Here is a 19,864-nt window from a genome sequence, read left to right on the forward strand (position 1 = left end):
TTACCCATATATTGTGTTTTGCAAGACACACGGCTTCAGGCCAGTCCCCCTGTATTGTGCGCATTAGATTACGCGTATGACACCTTCGCGAAGATACTAGCAGGCACGATTGTGAAGAGGACAACTTCCGATACGTCGCGTTATCTAGTGCTGATAGCGCGCGATTGCGCCGGAGATGACGTACGCACACGGTGTCTTGTTATTGTTGCGAATGGCTGCAAAAATCACCCACTTGGGGCAGTGTATTGTTTTATCTGATCAACACCCAGGCGCGCGCGCGCTCGCGGCCAGTATAAAAACGAGCCTCTTGGAGATGTGAAATCTTTGACTTCATAGTTCTCTAGCGCACCTATACGATCTAGCGTCCACGGTACGGTCACGCAAAGTAAAAAAAAAACACCAAACGGAACGGAAAGTGAAACACTGAAGACGCGCAGTAGTGCAAGGTTTGCTTTGTAACTTTCGATTTCGGTAGCTGTAAACGGATAATTGTGGTGGCACACGCAAATAGTAATCTCAGCAAGCAATGGATCTCCTCTTGTTGTTGTGATTGGTGTTGCCAGCTTTCGTGTGTCAATGTTTTCCAAACCGAACCACAATCTTATTTCCACGGAGTTGGTAGTTGTGCTGCGAAAAAGCCGGAAGATACGGATAGAATCAAGGATCAGTTTTCCGTTTGTTGCAAACATTTTCACGGATGGCTAAAGGAAATCACAATCAACTAGCGAGTTACGTAATGTTCGGTAAGTATTCATGCTTTCGCGGATCCCTGTTGAGTTTTTACACCAATTTTTGTCATCCGGCTGTGGCAATTGTACCACGTTTATGATCTGTTCCCCTATATCTAAACAGTCCCAAGAACCAATAGCCTTTTTTGTCATCGAAAGCATTCGTGCGTCGGACCCAACGCCCGGGCGATGTTTTATCGGTTTAAGCCAGAATAAGGTTCCTGAATACGCATTTGCTTATCGCAACACCACCGTATTAGGCGGGCATTAGATAAGGTGCAGCGAGCGCAAAAATGAATTCCGCCTTTTCCATTCGCTGATAGATATTTTCATTCGTATTTTAGCACTTTTCGTGGTCGGAAAGGTGCAAGGCGTGCCGAACATAGTGCCAGGAACGGCGGGACCAGAGCAAGTCCCGGAACGGGTCAATGGAACACCGATTGAAACGGGCCTAGAGGACGTTGTTACCACCGGAGAAGGCAACTCCCCAGTAGGTAAGCATTTGTAAAGAAATCCCCTCAAATGCCCACGGTCCACCTGACTTAGACTTCCTTTCTCCGCAGATACTACTACTGAAAGCACAAGAACGACGACACATGATCGCGTTCTGTTCACCGATACACCTGTCATGGACGCTATTACCATCGTCTGGTACCTGGCCACGTTCATTGCTCTGATATCGTTTTTCCTGGTTATGGCCTGTGCCGATCGCAACCGCTGTGGGACTCGCAAACCCGCCACGGAAGAGTTACAGCCACCGCCAACACCGGCACCGTCCTACCGGTTGTTCGCACCGCCCAGCTACGATACGCTCGAGTTCGAGAAGGATAACGACAGCATCTACATTATTCCGTACGATACTCGCAGCGACAGTGACCATCATCAGCGGAATGCCGCGGAGGGCCTGGCAACCAACCTGGAACACATCTTCGAACCTCCATCATTACGGCGGCAACCGTCCAGTCATTCCGTTCGTATCAGTGATATTAGCGACGAGGGTGATGATGTACCAACGGCGATTATTGCAGTGAGGAGTGTTTCGGTTCGAAGTAGTGACGCCACCGACGAGCGAGACGTCACCGCACTCTGAAGGTCGATTAGACGCGAAACCCAATCGGCACCCGGCGGGTGAACTCGAACGTGTGTGATTTCTCTGTGCGCTCCGGTGTGCGATAAGTGGACAACGGTGTTTTATTACCGGCTTGAAGTGTTGTGTGCAGCTTGCGATTGTTCTTGTTCAATTGGCTACTGTAAGGCTGACGCAATAGTTTTCCGGTTTGTTAAAACAATTTAAACACGGAAAATGTTTCAGGTGATAAGAAATGTCGAGAAGGCATTTACGTTTCCGTAATAATGTGGTACCTACACGCGTGATGCTGCTTGTTACTGCTCATGACAATATCGAGAGCCTTTATATGTAAAGTATTAAGATAGGGAAGAATCAATCGATAGTTATTAATCAAATGGCATCAGTGATAAGTTGCCATCAACCGTAAGGTAGTTAGTGAACGTTCGCAGAATCTGTGGACATGTAAATATTGTTAATACCAAGACTAGCCTTGGTTACACGTGTTGAAATATAGAATGTGTACTTTTACAACATTATTTGCACCTTTCTTCGCACCGACAAAGGACAACAGGTCTGTATCTCATCATTTCGTTGCAAAATTGATTCTCATGCGCTTACGTATTTGATTCGTCCGATAAAACCATTTTACGATATGCCGATTGACTCACGTTGTTATTGATAAGCGGTACGAAAATACATCCGCATTACGGTGAAGTGAATGGAAATCTTCCGGAGAGGATTACCAACCTTTGAAGACTTCCCCGCCGTTGCTTTTAACTATTTGGAAAGCCGAGGAAAGGGAAGAATGAAACAATGGTTTGAATATTTTAATAACATTACATGAATAAAGCCGCTTACCACACAAATTACAATTCAAAAACTAGAATATAAAAACATCTTTTCCTTCTTGTAATCCTACTACCTTGTGATCCTCACAGCTACCGTTAACAAGCATTGAAGTTCCGTGGTGGATTACCTGTAAATTTAGGATTTAAACCTTCACTTAAACATCAAAAACCCTTATGGCAGTGAATGTTTCATATCTAATACATGCTATTTTATGTAACGTTTACTCAATGTAATGATATTTTTACGATGTAATTTTAAATTTTCAAACTAAAATAAAAGTTGTATTTAGTTAAACGTCAGTGACCATATCCATACGCGGACTCACTGTCGTAGCGTCGTTGGTAAACAACATCCAGCCAGCACAGTACATTTTGCAGGAGTGTCGAACACCTAACTGGCTATGCGTTGAACGTTTTCAGATGCTTAGTATTTCAAATAAATGATAAACGTATACGATTAGGAAGTAATCATGGTCTTATTGTGGACTGTTTTTGGCACTTAAAATATCTTCAATTTCAAAAAGATTCTTCAATGTTCGCGCGCTTGCATCGCATTATTATTTAGTTCAATCACAACCATTCAAATGCGCCATCCCTGGTTGACGGATAGAGAGCATCACGCATCCCTGCCTGCGTGCGCGTGCGAAGTACGTCTCGCATTTTATTGTTGGGATTCGAAAGAAAAGTTCCAGATGGTTTGACGTTGGCGCCGTGTGTTATTCGCGTCTTTCTTTCGTTCCGATCAGCAACGTTTCCGGTGCTGTTGATCGCCTGGCCATAACGCCATCGCTGGGCTGCGTGCTAGAAATGGTTCAACATGACCAAAGGTTGCTGTGGCTAAAATGTGGCCAGCTGTAGGGAAGTGGCGTGCTACAAGCTAACGACAACAAGCAGTGTGTGCAAGTTACAGAGATTTGCCAGTGTTTCGCGAGGCGTTGGGTGTGCGTATGTTTTGTGGCGTGGAACGAAAGGCCGTGGAGAACCGTTAGCATAGTTTTGTGAAGAGTGTTGTGTGATCCGAGCGTGTGTGGTGCCGCTCATCTGTTTCCGTGCTAAATGCGTGTCCACTGCGGACCACCAACCATCATCGACGGGAACGCAACAGCTGGAGCTTAGTGGTGATATATAAAAATAAAAGCATCAAAAACAGAAACGAGATGATCTTCTGCCCGAGAGCGACATCCCTGCTGCTGCAGTGGTGGTGTATTTTTATACTCTACACACAACGCACCGATTGTGCATCGTTCTTCTCAAGTAAGTTGTGCAACCCGGACCCCAAACTCTGTGGGTTCGAAATGGAAAGAAAAAGTCAAAACATCACACAAGACGCGATCAACGCGACGCCAAAACAGACCAACGCTGTGTGTTGTGCGCGTGTGCGAACCATCCAAACGCTATCTCTTCCGTTTTGTCTTTGCTTCGGTCTAATCGTAATGGAAACGGTACATCGCACCCAAGATCGTCTCGAAACTCGAAAAAAAACGAGGCCACGAATTCGCGAACGGAATGCACTGGAAGCAATAGTAACCGAGAGCTGCCTAACTCATTTCTCCCCTTGGCAGAGTCATTACCGGTTGACTCACATATCGGTATGAACGGAAGGCGTGGGATTCGGGTTTTATCAATGGAAAGTATTTCCCCGGTATCGTCCAGCGATGAATCACGCAATTACGATCAGTTGCAGAAGCTTTTGAGGCTGAGTCGCATCTTGTCACGCTCAACAAAAATGTGACGTGTGTGCATGATCACGTAGGCTTTAACCTCGCCGGGGGAACCTTCACCTACAGCATCCAAAACGATCAACGACCGCGAGTGGTGGTAGTCGATCGATCGGGTTAATCGGCTGATTCGAAGGCCGCGAAAGATGACGTTTCGGTCGCAGAGGAATGATTCTTTTATTGCTTTTCAAACCACTTCTTCTATTCTGCTTTTTTTCATTTATGGTACCACAATCTCGGAGTCAACAAGCCTGACGAATTCTGGATTTCCTTGACTTTACTTAGCGGTATCAGCTCAAAGTTCGGTAGGAATGGACCTGGAGTAACCGCAGATTTGAATTGGAACGTGTCATCTGTCTGCTCTCTTTGAGTGATCGTCACACTTTTATTAGAGAATCTATAAATTAGGAGCAAAATGTAATGAATATGTTTATTCTGCTGTAGCCACCGAAAAATAATTGTTTGACCTTCACAAGGCTGTCTGTTTCGATCGCTTTGCCAGGAGCAGTGTGGTACCTCTGAACTTTTGAGTTAAGATGTCCTGCAACTTTGCGCCTGATTTGATCGCGCCTGAAGTTACCCGATGGCTCATGAATCTTCCGAGAGATCTTCAGAGATTTATAAGGAATCAGATAATTAAAAGCTACTTGAATCATTAAGCACAACACTAGTCTAGCACGCGTTTGGACTTCCTACACGAAGAGTGTCGTCATCGAAGTCACGAAGAATTTGTTCCATATAAGCATCTGGAGAATATTTCGCTCTTTATTTAACGAACTTCAACTACACAAACCGGCAATTTTGTATCCCTCAATTGTTATCTTCTTCCCGTATGATTTATTTATGATCTTTTCCAATCAAAAACAGCATTAGCGCAATTTCGCACAACACCTGACGGGCGCTAGTACGTCCGTGCCGGACCACGGAAGTATTGGTTAGCTTTTTTTCCATTACACCATGTTTCAAGTAGCACCATGGTGCCAAACAGGTTGTTGCCACCCTCACACTGATCGCTTGCACAAGCCACCACTGGGGTGGTAAATACATCAACATTCGTTACGATCGACGCGCGTCGTCCAAAAATCCGTAGCGTTATGTCCCAAAAAACACTCGAGAGGGGGACTTCTTTGCGATTCAATGCACCTCTCGCTACGGTTGCGCCTATTTGCCGAAAGACAGCACGGTGTTGGAAACCGATTCACTTTGTCCCACTTTAATAGTTTTGCCCAAGCTCGATGCAAATCGGTGTCCAAAAACAAAAAATTACCGGATGAGGAATTTAGTTTTCGCACGTGTAATTCGTAAGTTGACTCGAGGTGGTGGTTGAGAAATAAACTCTATTCAATTTAACACATTTTACCTCAACGATCGTTTGTGTTGTAATTAGTGATGGGTCAAGTCGCACTTTTCACTGTGCGGTGTGTGGTACCACGCACAATTCGTTGTGTTGTGCTATTGTGGTACCACAGTAAAATGTCACATCACTTGCATGCAACACACTCTCCGTGTGTGGCATACAATTTTTGTGGTGCCACAATGTCACAAAGCGCACAGTTTTTGCCCAACGAGCAAAGTTTGCGACAAAACGCGAAAGTTGCACGATTTTCCCCCGTTTCAAGCCTTCCTCCAACCCTGAGGAAGACACTGCCTCCACGAACTCGGTTGTCGCGGGCGATGTCTTTGGTTGCAAGCTATCGACATCGCATTCTGGCATATGCCTGCTTTTCTTCGGTTTCGCTCACCTCGGACTTCGTCACTTTTGAACGTGCGACGGTGTGCAAACCCTCGACTGATCACACTACACATTCACACACCTCCTGCCTACCCCACACCTGAACGCTCCCATGAAAAAAATTGTTGCTCCAGAAATTGAATTCAGCCGCGGAGAGTTGCACTATGGGTGGAAGCTTTGTCATAATTTGCTGTGATAATGCTAGTCAATCGTGGACAATTTCTCTAATTGAGTACTTAAATTTTATTTCATAAATTAGTTTTTTTGATAAAAAAGATTTGTTTAGCTAAATTAATCATCTTGATCATTAATATCCTGCAGTTATTTTTTCCCGCACATATTATCGAAAGGTGTCGAAATTAATGACACCTTTCTTCGAAGTACCCCATAGTGCCACTCTCTTCACATTCGTGTATGCTACCGGTTTCATCCATTTCGTTCTTCGCAAAATAGTGAAAAGTAAACAAGCAGAAAGGTAAGATGTAATAATCGTCATAGAGAATTGGTTTGTTAATTTATTTTGATTTGTTTTAGCTAAACATGGATTCCTCACTGCAATCATCCAAGAGATCCGGTCAATATTACCGGCGAATCCAGAAACGCACTCTGAATGAAGCGGTGGAAGAGGAAGGAGAAAGCAGCCGGATGCCGATGGATATAGGTAAGTTAACACTTCTTAAATTTAATTTCGTCTCCAAACTGTGTTATGTTATCAGTGGATGTGGATGTGTGTGGATGTGGATGTGTGAATTAAAAGCATTCTTTTCGTTTTCTTCCTCTCTATAGACAACGCACACCGCCAACACCGACGCCGAAATTGCAAGGAATCCCATGGTTGGGGATAAGAAGGACGTAAGCGCCGCGTGAGGAAGAGAGCGGCAAAGCGCGCGCGGCTAATCGTGTGTGGATCGCGCAGAGGAAGCGGCAACGGCTGGTAGAAAGGAGGCGTGGAAGCGGGGACCAGCTGACTGCGGCAGCAGGATACCACGAATTAGTGTGAGGCAACGGGTGAGTACGAATAAAGGAAGAGGGTGTGCAATCTAACGTGTGTACGTGTGTGCGGTTTCATTTCGATGCATCCGAAAGGCCTTGGGTATGAAGTATGGGAGAGGGAGGAGAGGATATAAGACGATACAACCCCACGCGACGTGTCACGGCGACATGCTCAATTCTGCTGCTATCGAGACTGTTTTTGAGCATGTTTTTGAGCATGTTGCGTTCATACAAAACTTCGCGTTTTGTCGCAAACTTTGCTGGTTGGGTGTGGTACCACAATTTTAGTGTTGCGCACAATTTTTGTGGTACCACAATTTTTGTGTATCGCACAATTTTTGTGTATCGCACAATTTTTGTGTATCGCACAATTTTTGTGTATCGCACAATTTTTGTGTATCGCACAATTTTTGTGGTACCACACAGTTATTGTGCTGCGCACAATATTTGTGGTACCATAATTTTTGTGGTACTACACAGTTATTGTGCTTATTTAATATTATCTACGTTAATTCTTTTACATGTTGTGTTAAGCAGATTAAATGAGGTGCTTTTATTAATTTGCTTTTATAAAACAAAAATGCAGAAGCGAAACCATGGATTTTTTTAAAATAATATCATACCGTTTTGCATATGTTTGCTTTCGTTCAATTTGTACGTTTGGATTGTAACCTTGTGCCCTAAAACCTAAATAAATCTAAAAGTAATATTAATACAACTTCGTTTTGTTTAAGCAGAAATACAGTAGGTTATAACTAGTTGGGTTTCTTTTTAATAGGCAGTTCAACAGTTGCGTTGAATGCCAAAAAACGTGGTGTATTTGACTTAAGTTAGAAAGCATGGAGTGTTGCTAAAGAATTAAAAAGTATGGTATATGATTAATTCTATGATTCAACCAAAAACTGTTTTAATAAATATAGTTCTGTTTTATTATTTTTCTTCTTATATCTTGTCTTTTCAAAAACCCAATTATTTAGTTCGCTCTCACTACCTAAAACATATTAGTATCCCAACCAATAAGGTCTGACTTAATTCACTCTTCGAATTCTAAATATTATTATTCAATTGTATTGAATTTATTGAATTATTCAATCTACATTATCAAGAAAGAAAAGATAAACCATATAAACGCCTTTACTCCTATTGGCTTGTGAGAAGTCATATCACAATCGAAAGTGATATGAACATTATTGCAAAAGTACTTGAAAAGTATTGAAAGTAGGAGTTTTTTTATTCAGTTTCAGACTAATGTAACTATTTCAGTATTACGCATTTTTTGCAACGTGCTTTAACTCTATCTCCAAGAAGCGAAAAGTTTTAAATTTGACTGTAAATGGATAAGACGATAGTTAACATAATGCTTAATCACTCATTTTGCAATAATCAGATATGCAGTCAAGGTTTTGTTTTGTACATATAAAATATTGTGTGAAGAGGGTGGCCCGGAGTTTGATGGTAGCTGCACCGATCTTCACACGACCGGACCGGACCAAATTCCCATCCATGCCATTTAAGATAGCAAAAAAATTAAAAGCTTTCTTTTGAAAAAAACAGACATAAATTAAAAACCCGTCTCTCCTTTTATAAATTTTGCATTGAAAGTTGTTACATTGTCCAGTTTTAACTTTGAACCAGGTCTATCGATTTATTAATCTCACTGCACAGTTGACGTAGAATATATACATCCTAAATTAAAATAGTAGCGTCAACTGTTCTGTCACAACTTCAAACTGGGAAAGCATTCTTCTTCGATAGGCCTGAAGCCCCAAGGTCTTCCTCGATGAGGCTGAGAGAGCAGGATGATGAGACTGCGAGAGCCGTATGCGAGGCTCAGAGAGCCGACGTGGTGAGGCTGCGAGAGCCGACTTGAACTATCCTTAGTCCTTGCGAGTTTGCTAATGACTAACTGAAAAACGCGAAGGATCCCTTTTTATACCCTGTTTTTCGGGTGCGAGCAGATCACACGCGGGAAGTATCTTACGCTCTGGTAACAAAGATGTTGCGCTTGCTACCGTAAGCCGTGCGCTAGGCGGAATTCTAAGAATTTTTGGTTTCTGATACAACAAGTACTAAATGTCTAACCATCGCTAATACAGCAACACCATGGGTGGTGTCTATCCATAGTGTTTGAATAAACCAGTTAGTCAACAGCAAGATTTAGGAGTTTATCCTTTGACAACCTAGCTGTCAGCTCTATTGCGAGTCCTGGTAACGGGTAGCGGACAATAGATACCTGGCAGTGCTCTCCGGTTTGTTAAAGATCAAGTCTGTTGTTTTTGGCCCCTATGAGAATTCATTTCTCGAAATCTCAGTTCAATCAGTGCAGGGCGCAATCCTTCACAGTATTCACACATTTTAAATTGTGCATTCAGTCGCCATTAAAAGATCGCAGTAAGTATTTCAGACCTAGATAGTTTTATTGTATTCGTCAAACTTACATCTTTATTGTATTTATATTTTATTAGGAAGATGTCTACAGAGCGCAAAAACAGTGATGTTTGGGGATATTTTGTGCAACAAAGTTCTGAAACTTCATACAAATGCCGAATATGCCAAAGAATTTTGTCAGTAAAGCAGAAATCAACATATAGCTTAAAACGACATCTCGAAACGAAACACCCGACGTGGGCATCGCCTTCATCAACTGATTCATCGCCTAAGACTAACGATAAGAACGTAAGTGAGGATACAGGAGAGCATAGCAAAAGTTCTGTGACACGGAAAGTTGTACAAGGAACGCTAGCAGGTTTTGTAAACGTGCACAAACCGCTAAAAACAATCGCAAAAGCAAACATTGACAAAAAACTGCTCAAAGTATTTTGCAACCATGCATTGCCATTTCAGCTGGTTGAGGCCCCTGACTTCCAAGATTTTGTCAAAACATTATGTCCTAATTACAACCTGCCAGCACGTAAAACGTTAAGTAATGCTATGCTTGACGCAAGCTTTCAGGATTTATTAGAGGAAGTGAAAACCAACCTTGTTTCTGTGAAGGCGGTTGCTTTGACATCAGATGGTTGGACGGATATAAACAACGTGAGTTTCTTGGCCGCTACTGTTCATTACGTCCATGAAGAAAGTGGACAACTCAAATCTCATCTGTTGGAATGTGGGAAATTTATAGAACGACACACCTCTCAAAACATTGCAGATTGGCTAATAACTGTCCAGGAAGCATTCAACTTAGCAAGCAAAGTAGTGTGTATAGTAACGGATAATGCTTCTAATATGAAGAACGCAGTTGCTTCATTGGGTATTGAACATATGCCGTGTTTTGCTCACTCGTTGAATCTTGCCGTTAAAGATTCTATTAAGGAATCAATATCTCAAACGGTGGATAGAGTTAAACAAATCGTTTTGTTTTACAAAAGAAGCTCGGCTGCTACTTTGAAACTATGCGAGCTACAACGAAACCTGAACTACAAAGAACTTAAACTTATTTTGGATGTTCCTACCAGATGGAATTCAACATTTTTTATGTTGGAAAGGTTTCATGCAAACAAGGAACCAATTATTTCTTCTCTTGCCTTGTTGAGAGCTTCTAACACAATAGAAGACAACGATTGGCAAATAATGAAAGAAGCAGTAAATATACTAAGAGTATTCGACACTATTACTCAAGAAATTTCAGCTGAAAAAAATATTACCTTATCAAAAATGAGTGTAATTATACGGGTACTATCTACTAAACTAGAAAGCTACGACCTTGTGAATTATACCAAAGAGATAAAAACAATGATAAAAAGTTTGTTAGAAAACATAAGAAAAAGATATATGTACTTAAGCAAAGATGTTGTAGCATATGCGTCCATTTTGGATCCAAGATTTAAGAAAAAAGGATTTGCAAACGACTGCGATTTTAACAAGAAATGTGCTAGTTTAATATTGCTCATGGATAAGTTAATAGATGAAACTGAAGATCATGTTGAAAATACGCAAAATAATGAATCGGTTAGGGAAGAGATCAAAACTTTGGATTCCAATAATTTTTGGGATGAATTTGATGTAGGTTCAACCCCTCAAGTGGTGCTTCATGCGCGTTCGTCCAGCAAAAAAGAGTTGGACAACTATTTAGCGGAACCTCTTATACATCGGAAGGACGACCCACTCGAATGGTGGAACTTAGAAAAGTACAAATATCCCAGACTGTATCATTTAATGTTACGCACCCTCTGTATACCAGCATCTTCGGTACCTTGCGAGCGTGTTTTTTCAAAAGCTGGAGATGTGGAAACAAGCAAGAGAAACCGACTAACAGCTAGCAAAATGAGCAAAATTTTGTTTATTAAACATAATCAGCAGTGAATTATGAATTATCAATGAATTATCCAACGGAATTATTTAGTTTAGTAAGATTGTTAACACTAAAAATGAACAAAGTTCAAATACATTATATTATGAAGCAACAGCTTTATTAGGTAAATAAAACTGAACTCTTTAGAAAAAATCAATTATATCGGAATGAGTGATAAAAAGACTAAACCCTTTTACGCTTTACACAACTTTATATATACTTAATGGATAAATAAAATTAGCGATATCGGTAACGATTTATCTAAATAACCATGAATTTCTATGTCTTAACAATTATTTTATTTGCTATCATTTTCCGAAGGATATTTTTCCGGAAAATCCGAGAAAGATATTTTTGTGATAAAAGTGGTTTTAAACTGATTATTCAATTAACATTATTACACAGCTGTACAATTGGCCCGAAACAACGCGCAGCACACGAAATCCGTGCGCAGCACAATAACTGTGTGGTACCGTTGAAATTGTGCGGAACACTAAAATTGTGGTACCACAAAAACTGTGCGCAGCACAATAACTGTGTGGTACCACAAAAATTGTGCGATACACAAAAATTGTGCGATACACAAAAATTGTGCGATACACAAAAATTGTGCGATACACAAAAATTGTGCGATACACAAAAATTGTGGTACCACAAAAACTGTGCGCAACACTAAAATTGTGGTACCACAAAAACTGTGCGCTTTGTGACATTGTGGCACCACAAAAATTGTATGCCACACACGGAGAGCGTGTTGCATGCAAGCCATGCCCAACCAGCAAAGTTTGCGACAAAACGCGAAGTTTTGTATGAACGCAACATGCTCAAAAACATGCTCAAAAACAGTCTCGATAGCAGCAGAATTGAGCATGTCGCCGTGACACGTCGCGTGGGGTTGTATCGTCTTATATCCTCTCCTCCCTCTCCCATACTTCATACCCAAGGCCTTTCGGATGCATCGAAATGAAACCGCACACACGTACACACGTTAGATTGCACACCCTCTTCCTTTATTCGTACTCACCCGTTGCCTCACACTAATTCGTGGTATCCTGCTGCCGCAGTCAGCTGGTCCCCGCTTCCACGCCTCCTTTCTACCAGCCGTTGCCGCTTCCTCTGCGCGATCCACACACGATTAGCCGCGCGCGCTTTGCCGCTCTCTTCCTCACGCGGCGCTTACGTCCTTCTTATCCCCAACCATGGGATTCCTTGCAATTTCGGCGTCGGTGTTGGCGGTGTGCGTTGTCTATAGAGAGGAAGAAAACGAAAAGAATGCTTTTAATTCACACATCCACATCCACACACATCCACATCCACTGATAACATAACACAGTTTGGAGACGAAATTAAATTTAAGAAGTGTTAACTTACCTATATCCATCGGCATCCGGCTGCTTTCTCCTTCCTCTTCCACCGCTTCATTCAGAGTGCGTTTCTGGATTCGCCGGTAATATTGACCGGATCTCTTGGATGATTGCAGTGAGGAATCCATGTTTAGCTAAAACAAATCAAAATAAATTAACAAACCAATTCTCTATGACGATTATTACATCTTACCTTTCTGCTTGTTTACTTTTCACTATTTTGCGAAGAACGAAATGGATGAAACCGGTAGCATACACGAATGTGAAGAGAGTGGCACTATGGGGTACTTCGAAGAAAGGTGTCATTAATTTCGACACCTTTCGATAATATGTGCGGGAAAAAATAACTGCAGGATATTAATGATCAAGATGATTAATTTAGCTAAACAAATCTTTTTTATCAAAAAAACTAATTTATGAAATAAAATTTAAGTACTCAATTAGAGAAATTGTCCACGATTGACTAGCATTATCACAGCAAATTATGACAAAGCTTCCACCCATAGTGCAACTCTCCGCGGCTGAATTCAATTTCTGGAGCAACAATTTTTTTCATGGGAGCGTTCAGGTGTGGGGTAGGCAGGAGGTGTGTGAATGTGTAGTGTGATCAGTCGAGGGTTTGCACACCGTCGCACGTTCAAAAGTGACGAAGTCCGAGGTGAGCGAAACCGAAGAAAAGCAGGCATATGCCAGAATGCGATGTCGATAGCTTGCAACCAAAGACATCGCCCGCGACAACCGAGTTCGTGGAGGCAGTGTCTTCCTCAGGGTTGGAGGAAGGCTTGAAACGGGGGAAAATCGTGCAACTTTCGCGTTTTGTCGCAAACTTTGCTCGTTGGGTGTGACATTTTACTGTGGTACCACAATTATATTTTGTGTGTAGTGTGCTCGCACACTTTACTGTGCTGTGTGTGCGTGGTACCACAGTGTCACACGACCCATCACTAGTTGTAATGGGGAATTGTGTGTTTGTGTTTGGATCAGTTGAGCATAATAACAGGTGAGCATAATTGGGTATGGCTTAACGACACACCCAATGTTCAAATGTGACTAATCGGTTTATGTACAACTCCTTTTCAGATCAGATGTTTTGCTTCATCATCAATGCTCTTACATGATCGTGATCATTCTATGTTTGCTTATGCCGTCAGCGGGTCAACACTTCACTGCTGATCAATAGTGCTCTTACAATTTGCTTGGCGGGATTTATTTGCCGACCGAAACCTGCCGCCACCTCACACCGGAAGTGGGTTTGATTTGAGCGCTGCCCCGTTTTAAGTATCCGGGTATCCACGAGCCACTTCAGCGCATCAGGCAGTGCGGTGCAATAATCACACCCTGCACCAAACATATTGCATCACCCGCGTCGGAACTGTCGGGGTACTCGTGAATTGCACTCGGCCAGACCCTTACACAGTGAGTGGAAGCGCAAAAAGTCTAGCGGCGTATATCGGGCAGACACGGGTACCGGTTTCGGTACCATCTTCCAGATCAATCTGTTGTCGCGAACCGAACGACCTGACACGATGATATCGACCAACGCTTCAATATCGTGTCTTCAATGCCCGCAATGGTCACAAACAGACACACACAACACCTATCGACGGATCGGATCGGAGCTCTCGCTCCGGCCGGACGGTCATCAATGCACATATCGAGGCGAAGTGACCAAACGTGCCAGCATTAAATTGATACAGGTCATTTTCAGTAACCTTCGCATAATTGATGCCATTGCCGGTACGGCACATTCGGTGCGCAAGCGAGACCGGTACACACCTACCGTTGCGCCCGTGCTATGATCGAGTGCCGTTTTTGCTGGTCTTCTGTTTTGTTAATGAAAACAAAAACACCTCCCCGCCAAAAGGTAGCTCTGGGCGAGGAACTATGTCCATGACGGGGTGTTTTTTGTGTGTGTGAGCGTGTTTGCTTCGCGTGTCTTTGTAAGAAGGTGTTTACATGCAAGCCACTGCCAGAAACATTCATCTAATTATCGTTAAATTGAATGGGGAAAGGTGTGCACAACTTAAGAAAGTTACCGTCCACTTAGCATGGCCTTATAACACCTTTTACTTCCGTGTTGATGATCCCCCGAAGGTACAAGAGTGCGCTGCGTGTGCGAACGACGCTTGCGACACACTGTACCATTTAATTCCCTTTCAGGATCATTACTAAAGGCGTAACCATCCATCAAACTACTCGCTTTTCGAGGACATTTTTTTTTTTTTGGTGTGTGATGAATAATGTCTGTATTTTTTTAGCATTTAATGGACAGATAAGCGCAAAAAAGCAATGGTGGTTGAATAACTGCTGTCATTGACAATTTCTTTATTGTTAATTTTTTATCCTTTTTTTCTTTCTTGTACATGTACAATGGTTAAAGTTCCCTATACGTGCAAAAAGAAGCAAATTTGTTAGAAAATTGAAATTGAATATGAATTACACAATATACAGTGTGTAACACAATTTTATGAACATTTGTTTCTGTGTATAAAACAAAAGAAAATTTGCCGAAATAGGTCAAAAGAGTGTTGTAATAAGTGATGAATTATGATATTATACACATAAATAGAAATAAAACTTACTAATATCATAATTTTTAAACTCAAAATTAAACAATTTTTATTTTTTATTCCTTTGTCAAGGTTTTGTTTTTACTTTTTTAAAGTCTTCTAACTAAGAATCTTCCTAGTTTTCCAAAACGTGCACAATTCCACCTATTTGATTTTCATTTGATTCTTGCTGTTTTTTGCTAATTTATTTGGTTCATTTCCTTGTTTATTTTTATCTAAATTTCACCCTCTAAACAGCGTTTACAAATTGCGTACTTTTATTGCTCTTAAATTAAATTTAAATTTTTAATTTGCTTTTTATATTTGCAATTTGACAGTTTTTTTTATCTATTAAATATCTTTTTTGATTTAACTATACGCTTTGGTGTTAGTTTTTATATTAATAATGAGTTATATTGCACATTATATTGAATTGCTGTCTTTAAACTCTTTTTTGTAGGATACTTACTGTTAATTTAAATATTATATTAAATTCCAAATAGATAAAACATAAAATAATGATTCCTTTTTTTTCTTCCCTTTTCTTTCCGTCTCTTTTACCTGTTTCTTCGATTCAGATGCCGAACCAGCAACGGCTGCGGGTGTATTATCGCTGTGCGGTGAGAGCGGAGAAACCAGCGAGCAGTACGTTAGCGATAAGGGTCCGACGTCCAGCGTGCTGCTAGCCCTGCGTCCGGAACATGGCAAAGCGTCACCGTCCTCGGCCACTTCCTGCAAACGCCAGTACCGGGCACCCGATGCGTACAACTTCTTCGTGCGAATGCAGCGCGTTCCAGCCGTCGGTTCGCGCAGCTCGGCAAGCAGAAAGTACAACGGCAACAAGTCAAGCAACAGCACCCATAGCTGCCCGCTTACGATTGTACGTATGGCTGAGGAACCTGTTCTAGCTGAGGAGCATGATCGGGGGGGAGGTCGGGTGGCAGTGTGGGTTGCCTGTGGTAGTTTAAATATTGCGATGCATTCTTCACGGAGTGCGTACGTTCTGTTATTGCGCTGAGATGAGCAGGCGTTTATCATTTACCCCCGGCAAAGCTTCTTTATGCGAACGTACACGTGCCGTGGGTAGGAACTGCCCATGCACAACCACAACATGCAGTACGTTCGCGTACTGCCTGCTAGCCAAGGGCAACGATGCGCAACCAATAGCTCACACCTCACATCCCAACCACACACACAGACAACATTGTGCGCTGAGTGCTAATTAGTTCGAGCGAAAAATGGTTCAAAACCTCAATTGATCTAACTGAACTTGGTCCTCTCTCTCCCTTCCACCCCCTGTTCTTCGATTCTACCCCTATCTTTACAGTCACAATCGGCCAACGGTGAAGTGTTGCCCTCGTGGCGGTTAGATCCATGCCTGCTGGAAACGGCCGGCACGCTGGAAGAACCGATGCGACTGATGCAGGGCAAGCTGAACATTGTCTGGAATCATGATGGCAATGCGCCTAACTATCGCCTCCAGATCACGGTGGTTGGCCAGGGTGCGGTTTGCCTGGAACGCGATAAGCATTCCTGTCTGGAGTACGTTGGCATGCCGTTGCTTTGCATTGCCCGGGAGCTCGTTTGTGACGGGCTGCCAAACTGTCCACCGCTCGGGACCGAAGTCAGCGATGAGAATGAAGCAATGTGTGTTAAGCACCGGCAGCAGGAATATTCGGTAAGCATAGCTGGTTTTTGTATGCAATTCGTTTCGTCGTGATTAGAGCAGCAGCAAAACGGTAACCCTCAAGTTGAAACAAGTTTGTTTTATATTTCGTTTATTAGTTATTGCTTGACATTTAGACTTTCCAACTCTGAAGTATGTAAGTTCTACAATCACAATTAGTTACTCTTAAGTCTGTCTCATAAAGTTACACTTTGTAATATACAATGAAACCGTTTAACTTATTGATGTTTACAGTTCATTAGTGGATGATTATTCTTTCTTTTAATGAAAATCGAACGTTTATACGTTTTCGAACAGGCTTGAGATTACTCTTTCGACTGCTTTATCCTAATTATTTGTATATCTCTTCTCAAACTCAAATGAAGCTGATAGCATTGTCGTAGTTTCCTGCCTAAATTTGCAGCACAATTCATGTCAGTTTCACAAGTTTACCTTGTCTATTAACTCAGTAATGTACAACTTCTGCACCAGATTGTAAGACAAGCCCTCAATCAAAGATGTCACGCTGTCGGTCCGGCTATCGCTTTATGACCGCTATAACTCAATGTTTTAATTCACTTAACCGATCAACTTGTTTGTTGGTGAAATGTTTCCTAGAGAATGTAAATAGGAACTTGCTTAAGGTAAATCTTATTTCGTATACATCCACAACAGGAAGGGACGATGGTTTTATTCTCTTTTATCTTTCTTTATTTTGCTACTTTTGCAGTTATTTCCTGTTTTTCCACTGTAAGCTAATTATAACTTATTGTCGGATTATTATCGCTTGCTTGTTCTTCCCCATTGCTTGCAACATTCCTGATAGATTTATGTAGTATTTTGCTGAAAATGGACACTTTCTTCCTGTTAGCATGTCTTTCTCTGTTCTCCAACCGTCAAGTGCACCACACAAAATGTGTGTCACATAATTTGAAAGTGGTACGCCTTACTCATCGTCAAAAATAAAAACCATTGCACCACGACGGGCGGCCATCCGGAATCTTGTTCACAATAGCCAGAATCTAGAGCGCTCGTGTTGTTAACATGTTGTTTTCCTTTTGCTTTGCTTTGCTTTCTCACACAGGAAAATCCCGTCCAATCGGTATTTCGTCAGTACATCCAAAACACGATCAAGTCATTCTTTGGCGGTGAACCGAAAGAGCTACCATCGAAACCCGCCTTCGGTGAGGTCGACATTGGACTGGAGCAAAAGTTCGGTGCACTGTACCCGCCGGTTTCTTCACCGTTTCCACCGCCGGCAACCGAACCAACGGTGCAGCCACCCAAAAAGCACCGCAGCAGCCTAACCGGACTGTCCAAATATGGTCCATGGGGTTATCTGTTCCTCGGTATGCTCATATGCGGCGGTGCATTGCTAATTTGCGGTCTGTGGGGTAAGTTTGTGGTTGTTTTTGGCACAACCGCTTTCACCGTTTGGACGCACTTTTATTAATGCTTCATTTTTGTAGAGTGCTGTTGCCGATCGCACAAACCCGAAACCGACAGCACGGATGATTCGCTACCGGATCAGGTGCCGTCATTTCTGCAAACATCACCCCCGACCGGTGATTCCGGTCGACAGGGAATGGCCGCCGGGGACGGTCCCGCCACCCACAATCTACCTCACTACGGAGAGCTTGATCCACCGCCCGCATATTCGGTGCTGTTTCCCACCCAGAAACCGTCCGACAGTGGTAACGAGTTACCGGTGACCGGCGAGACCGCACAAACCAACAGTCCTAGCATTAGCGATAGTAATAACAGCCGAGGTGAGAGCGATGGACATCCGCGGGTAGCAGATGAGGAAGGTTTGGTGGTGGCCGGCGAAGCACCACCGTCTCCACTTTCATCCTCATCCGTTGCCGAGTCCCTTTAGCTTTAGTTAGGATAGCATCGAATTGCCGAATGTGTTGCAGTATGAATCGAGCCAAAAAAAGGCGCGCGTATTAGTGAACGGCAGTATTTTCAGGCATCCGTCATGTAAGTAGATTAGTGGATAGGGTTTATTTTCGCAAGGATAGGTTTTGAGGTACGCTCATTACATTAATTTCGCTTTACACAACCAACATCCAAAAACAAACTCATCTAGCAAGTAAGCGGAATTAGTCGATGAAAAGGCTGAACCATCTCCTTCCTGAAGCTAATGTTTTACTACCAAACCAAATCGAAGACAAACAGGAAAACACCCGACATGCGGGGAGTTCGAATGTGGGAGGGCGAATGTTGTGGTTCGTTGTTGTGCTGATGAAAGCGGTTGAGTACGGATAGTAATTGGGACCAGGAAACGAAACAGGTTAGTGAAATCGAATTACCAAGGGGGCAGAGCAGAGACAACAATCGACGACGATCAAGCATTTCACCATGACACGCCGTTTAGAAGCCATTTCGGGAAGGTTGGACAGAGAGAAAGAGAGAGAGAGAATGTTGCCCTGAAACATTTGACCCAAAAAAAAAACAAAACAAAGCACAAAGCAGTGCACAAAGGGGCACGCAAAAGGATCTGCAGGAAGGAAGACAATTGTTAAACGCATCCTTTCCCTTTCCCTTTCTTTCGGTCAGTCCTTCGGCTTAGTGAGTTAGTGCAGCTAAAAGTAGGTAAGTAAGTAGGACAGCATACAAAACACACACCAGGATAACGAGAAGCATTAAAAGGGAACAGGGGGGATCCAAACCAGATATGATTATCGAATAAGACCGAATTCTCAAACTAATGTTTAAGAAAAATCCAAACACACACGCGCATTTAAGTCGATCGAATGGGAGAAGATGGTACATGTACTGTTGCAAATACCTACTAACAACAATACGTAATGTGATATTAATTTATTGATTAAACACGGAATAAACAGATCGCATTCTTTCATATAAACCGGTTTAGGGAGAAGTTCTTAACGCCAAAGCCC

The 19,864-nt window shown here is 42.4% G+C and overlaps 2 protein-coding genes across 2 annotated transcripts; both read left to right on the forward strand.

Annotated features, from left to right (window-relative positions):
* Positions 1-302: 302 nt before the first annotated feature.
* On the forward strand, positions 303-2,292 carry LOC128303582 (uncharacterized). The gene is made up of 3 exons (XM_053040576.1): positions 303-743; positions 1,073-1,222; positions 1,292-2,292. Exons 1-3 carry the CDS (start codon positions 698-700, stop codon positions 1,816-1,818), a joined length of 723 nt encoding a protein of 240 aa, XP_052896536.1. The 5' UTR covers positions 303-697; the 3' UTR covers positions 1,819-2,292.
* A 1,038-nt stretch (positions 2,293-3,330) lies between these two features.
* On the forward strand, positions 3,331-19,836 carry LOC128301718 (uncharacterized). The gene is made up of 5 exons (XM_053038318.1): positions 3,331-3,899; positions 15,874-16,175; positions 16,623-16,973; positions 18,046-18,355; positions 18,431-19,836. The coding sequence occupies exons 1-5, from the start codon at positions 3,803-3,805 to the stop codon at positions 18,835-18,837; spliced, it is 1,467 nt and encodes a 488-aa protein (XP_052894278.1). The 5' UTR covers positions 3,331-3,802; the 3' UTR covers positions 18,838-19,836.
* The last annotated feature ends 28 nt before the right edge of the window (positions 19,837-19,864 follow it).

The sequence above is a fragment of the Anopheles moucheti genome, chromosome 3 (genome assembly GCF_943734755.1).
Source record: "Anopheles moucheti chromosome 3, idAnoMoucSN_F20_07, whole genome shotgun sequence".
Classification (NCBI taxonomy): domain Eukaryota; kingdom Metazoa; phylum Arthropoda; class Insecta; order Diptera; family Culicidae; genus Anopheles; species Anopheles moucheti.

What these genes read in the sequence shown, in the direction of transcription:
- LOC128303582 (XM_053040576.1), top strand. Translation starts at nt 698, where the DNA reads ATGGCTAAAGGAAATCACAATCAACTAGCGAGTTACGTAATGTTCG. An exon ending in AGCGAGTTACGTAATGTTCG is followed by an intron (nt 744 to 1,072) that starts GTAAGTATTCAT and finishes TTCGTATTTTAG; the next exon opens with CACTTTTCGTGGTCGGAAAG. An exon ending in AGAAGGCAACTCCCCAGTAG is followed by an intron (nt 1,223 to 1,291) that starts GTAAGCATTTGT and finishes CTTTCTCCGCAG; the next exon opens with ATACTACTACTGAAAGCACA.
- LOC128301718 (XM_053038318.1), top strand. Translation starts at nt 3,803, where the DNA reads ATGATCTTCTGCCCGAGAGCGACATCCCTGCTGCTGCAGTGGTGGTGT. An exon ending in TTGTGCATCGTTCTTCTCAA is followed by an intron (nt 3,900 to 15,873) that starts GTAAGTTGTGCA and finishes TCTTCGATTCAG; the next exon opens with ATGCCGAACCAGCAACGGCT. An exon ending in GCTAATTTGCGGTCTGTGGG is followed by an intron (nt 18,356 to 18,430) that starts GTAAGTTTGTGG and finishes TCATTTTTGTAG; the next exon opens with AGTGCTGTTGCCGATCGCAC.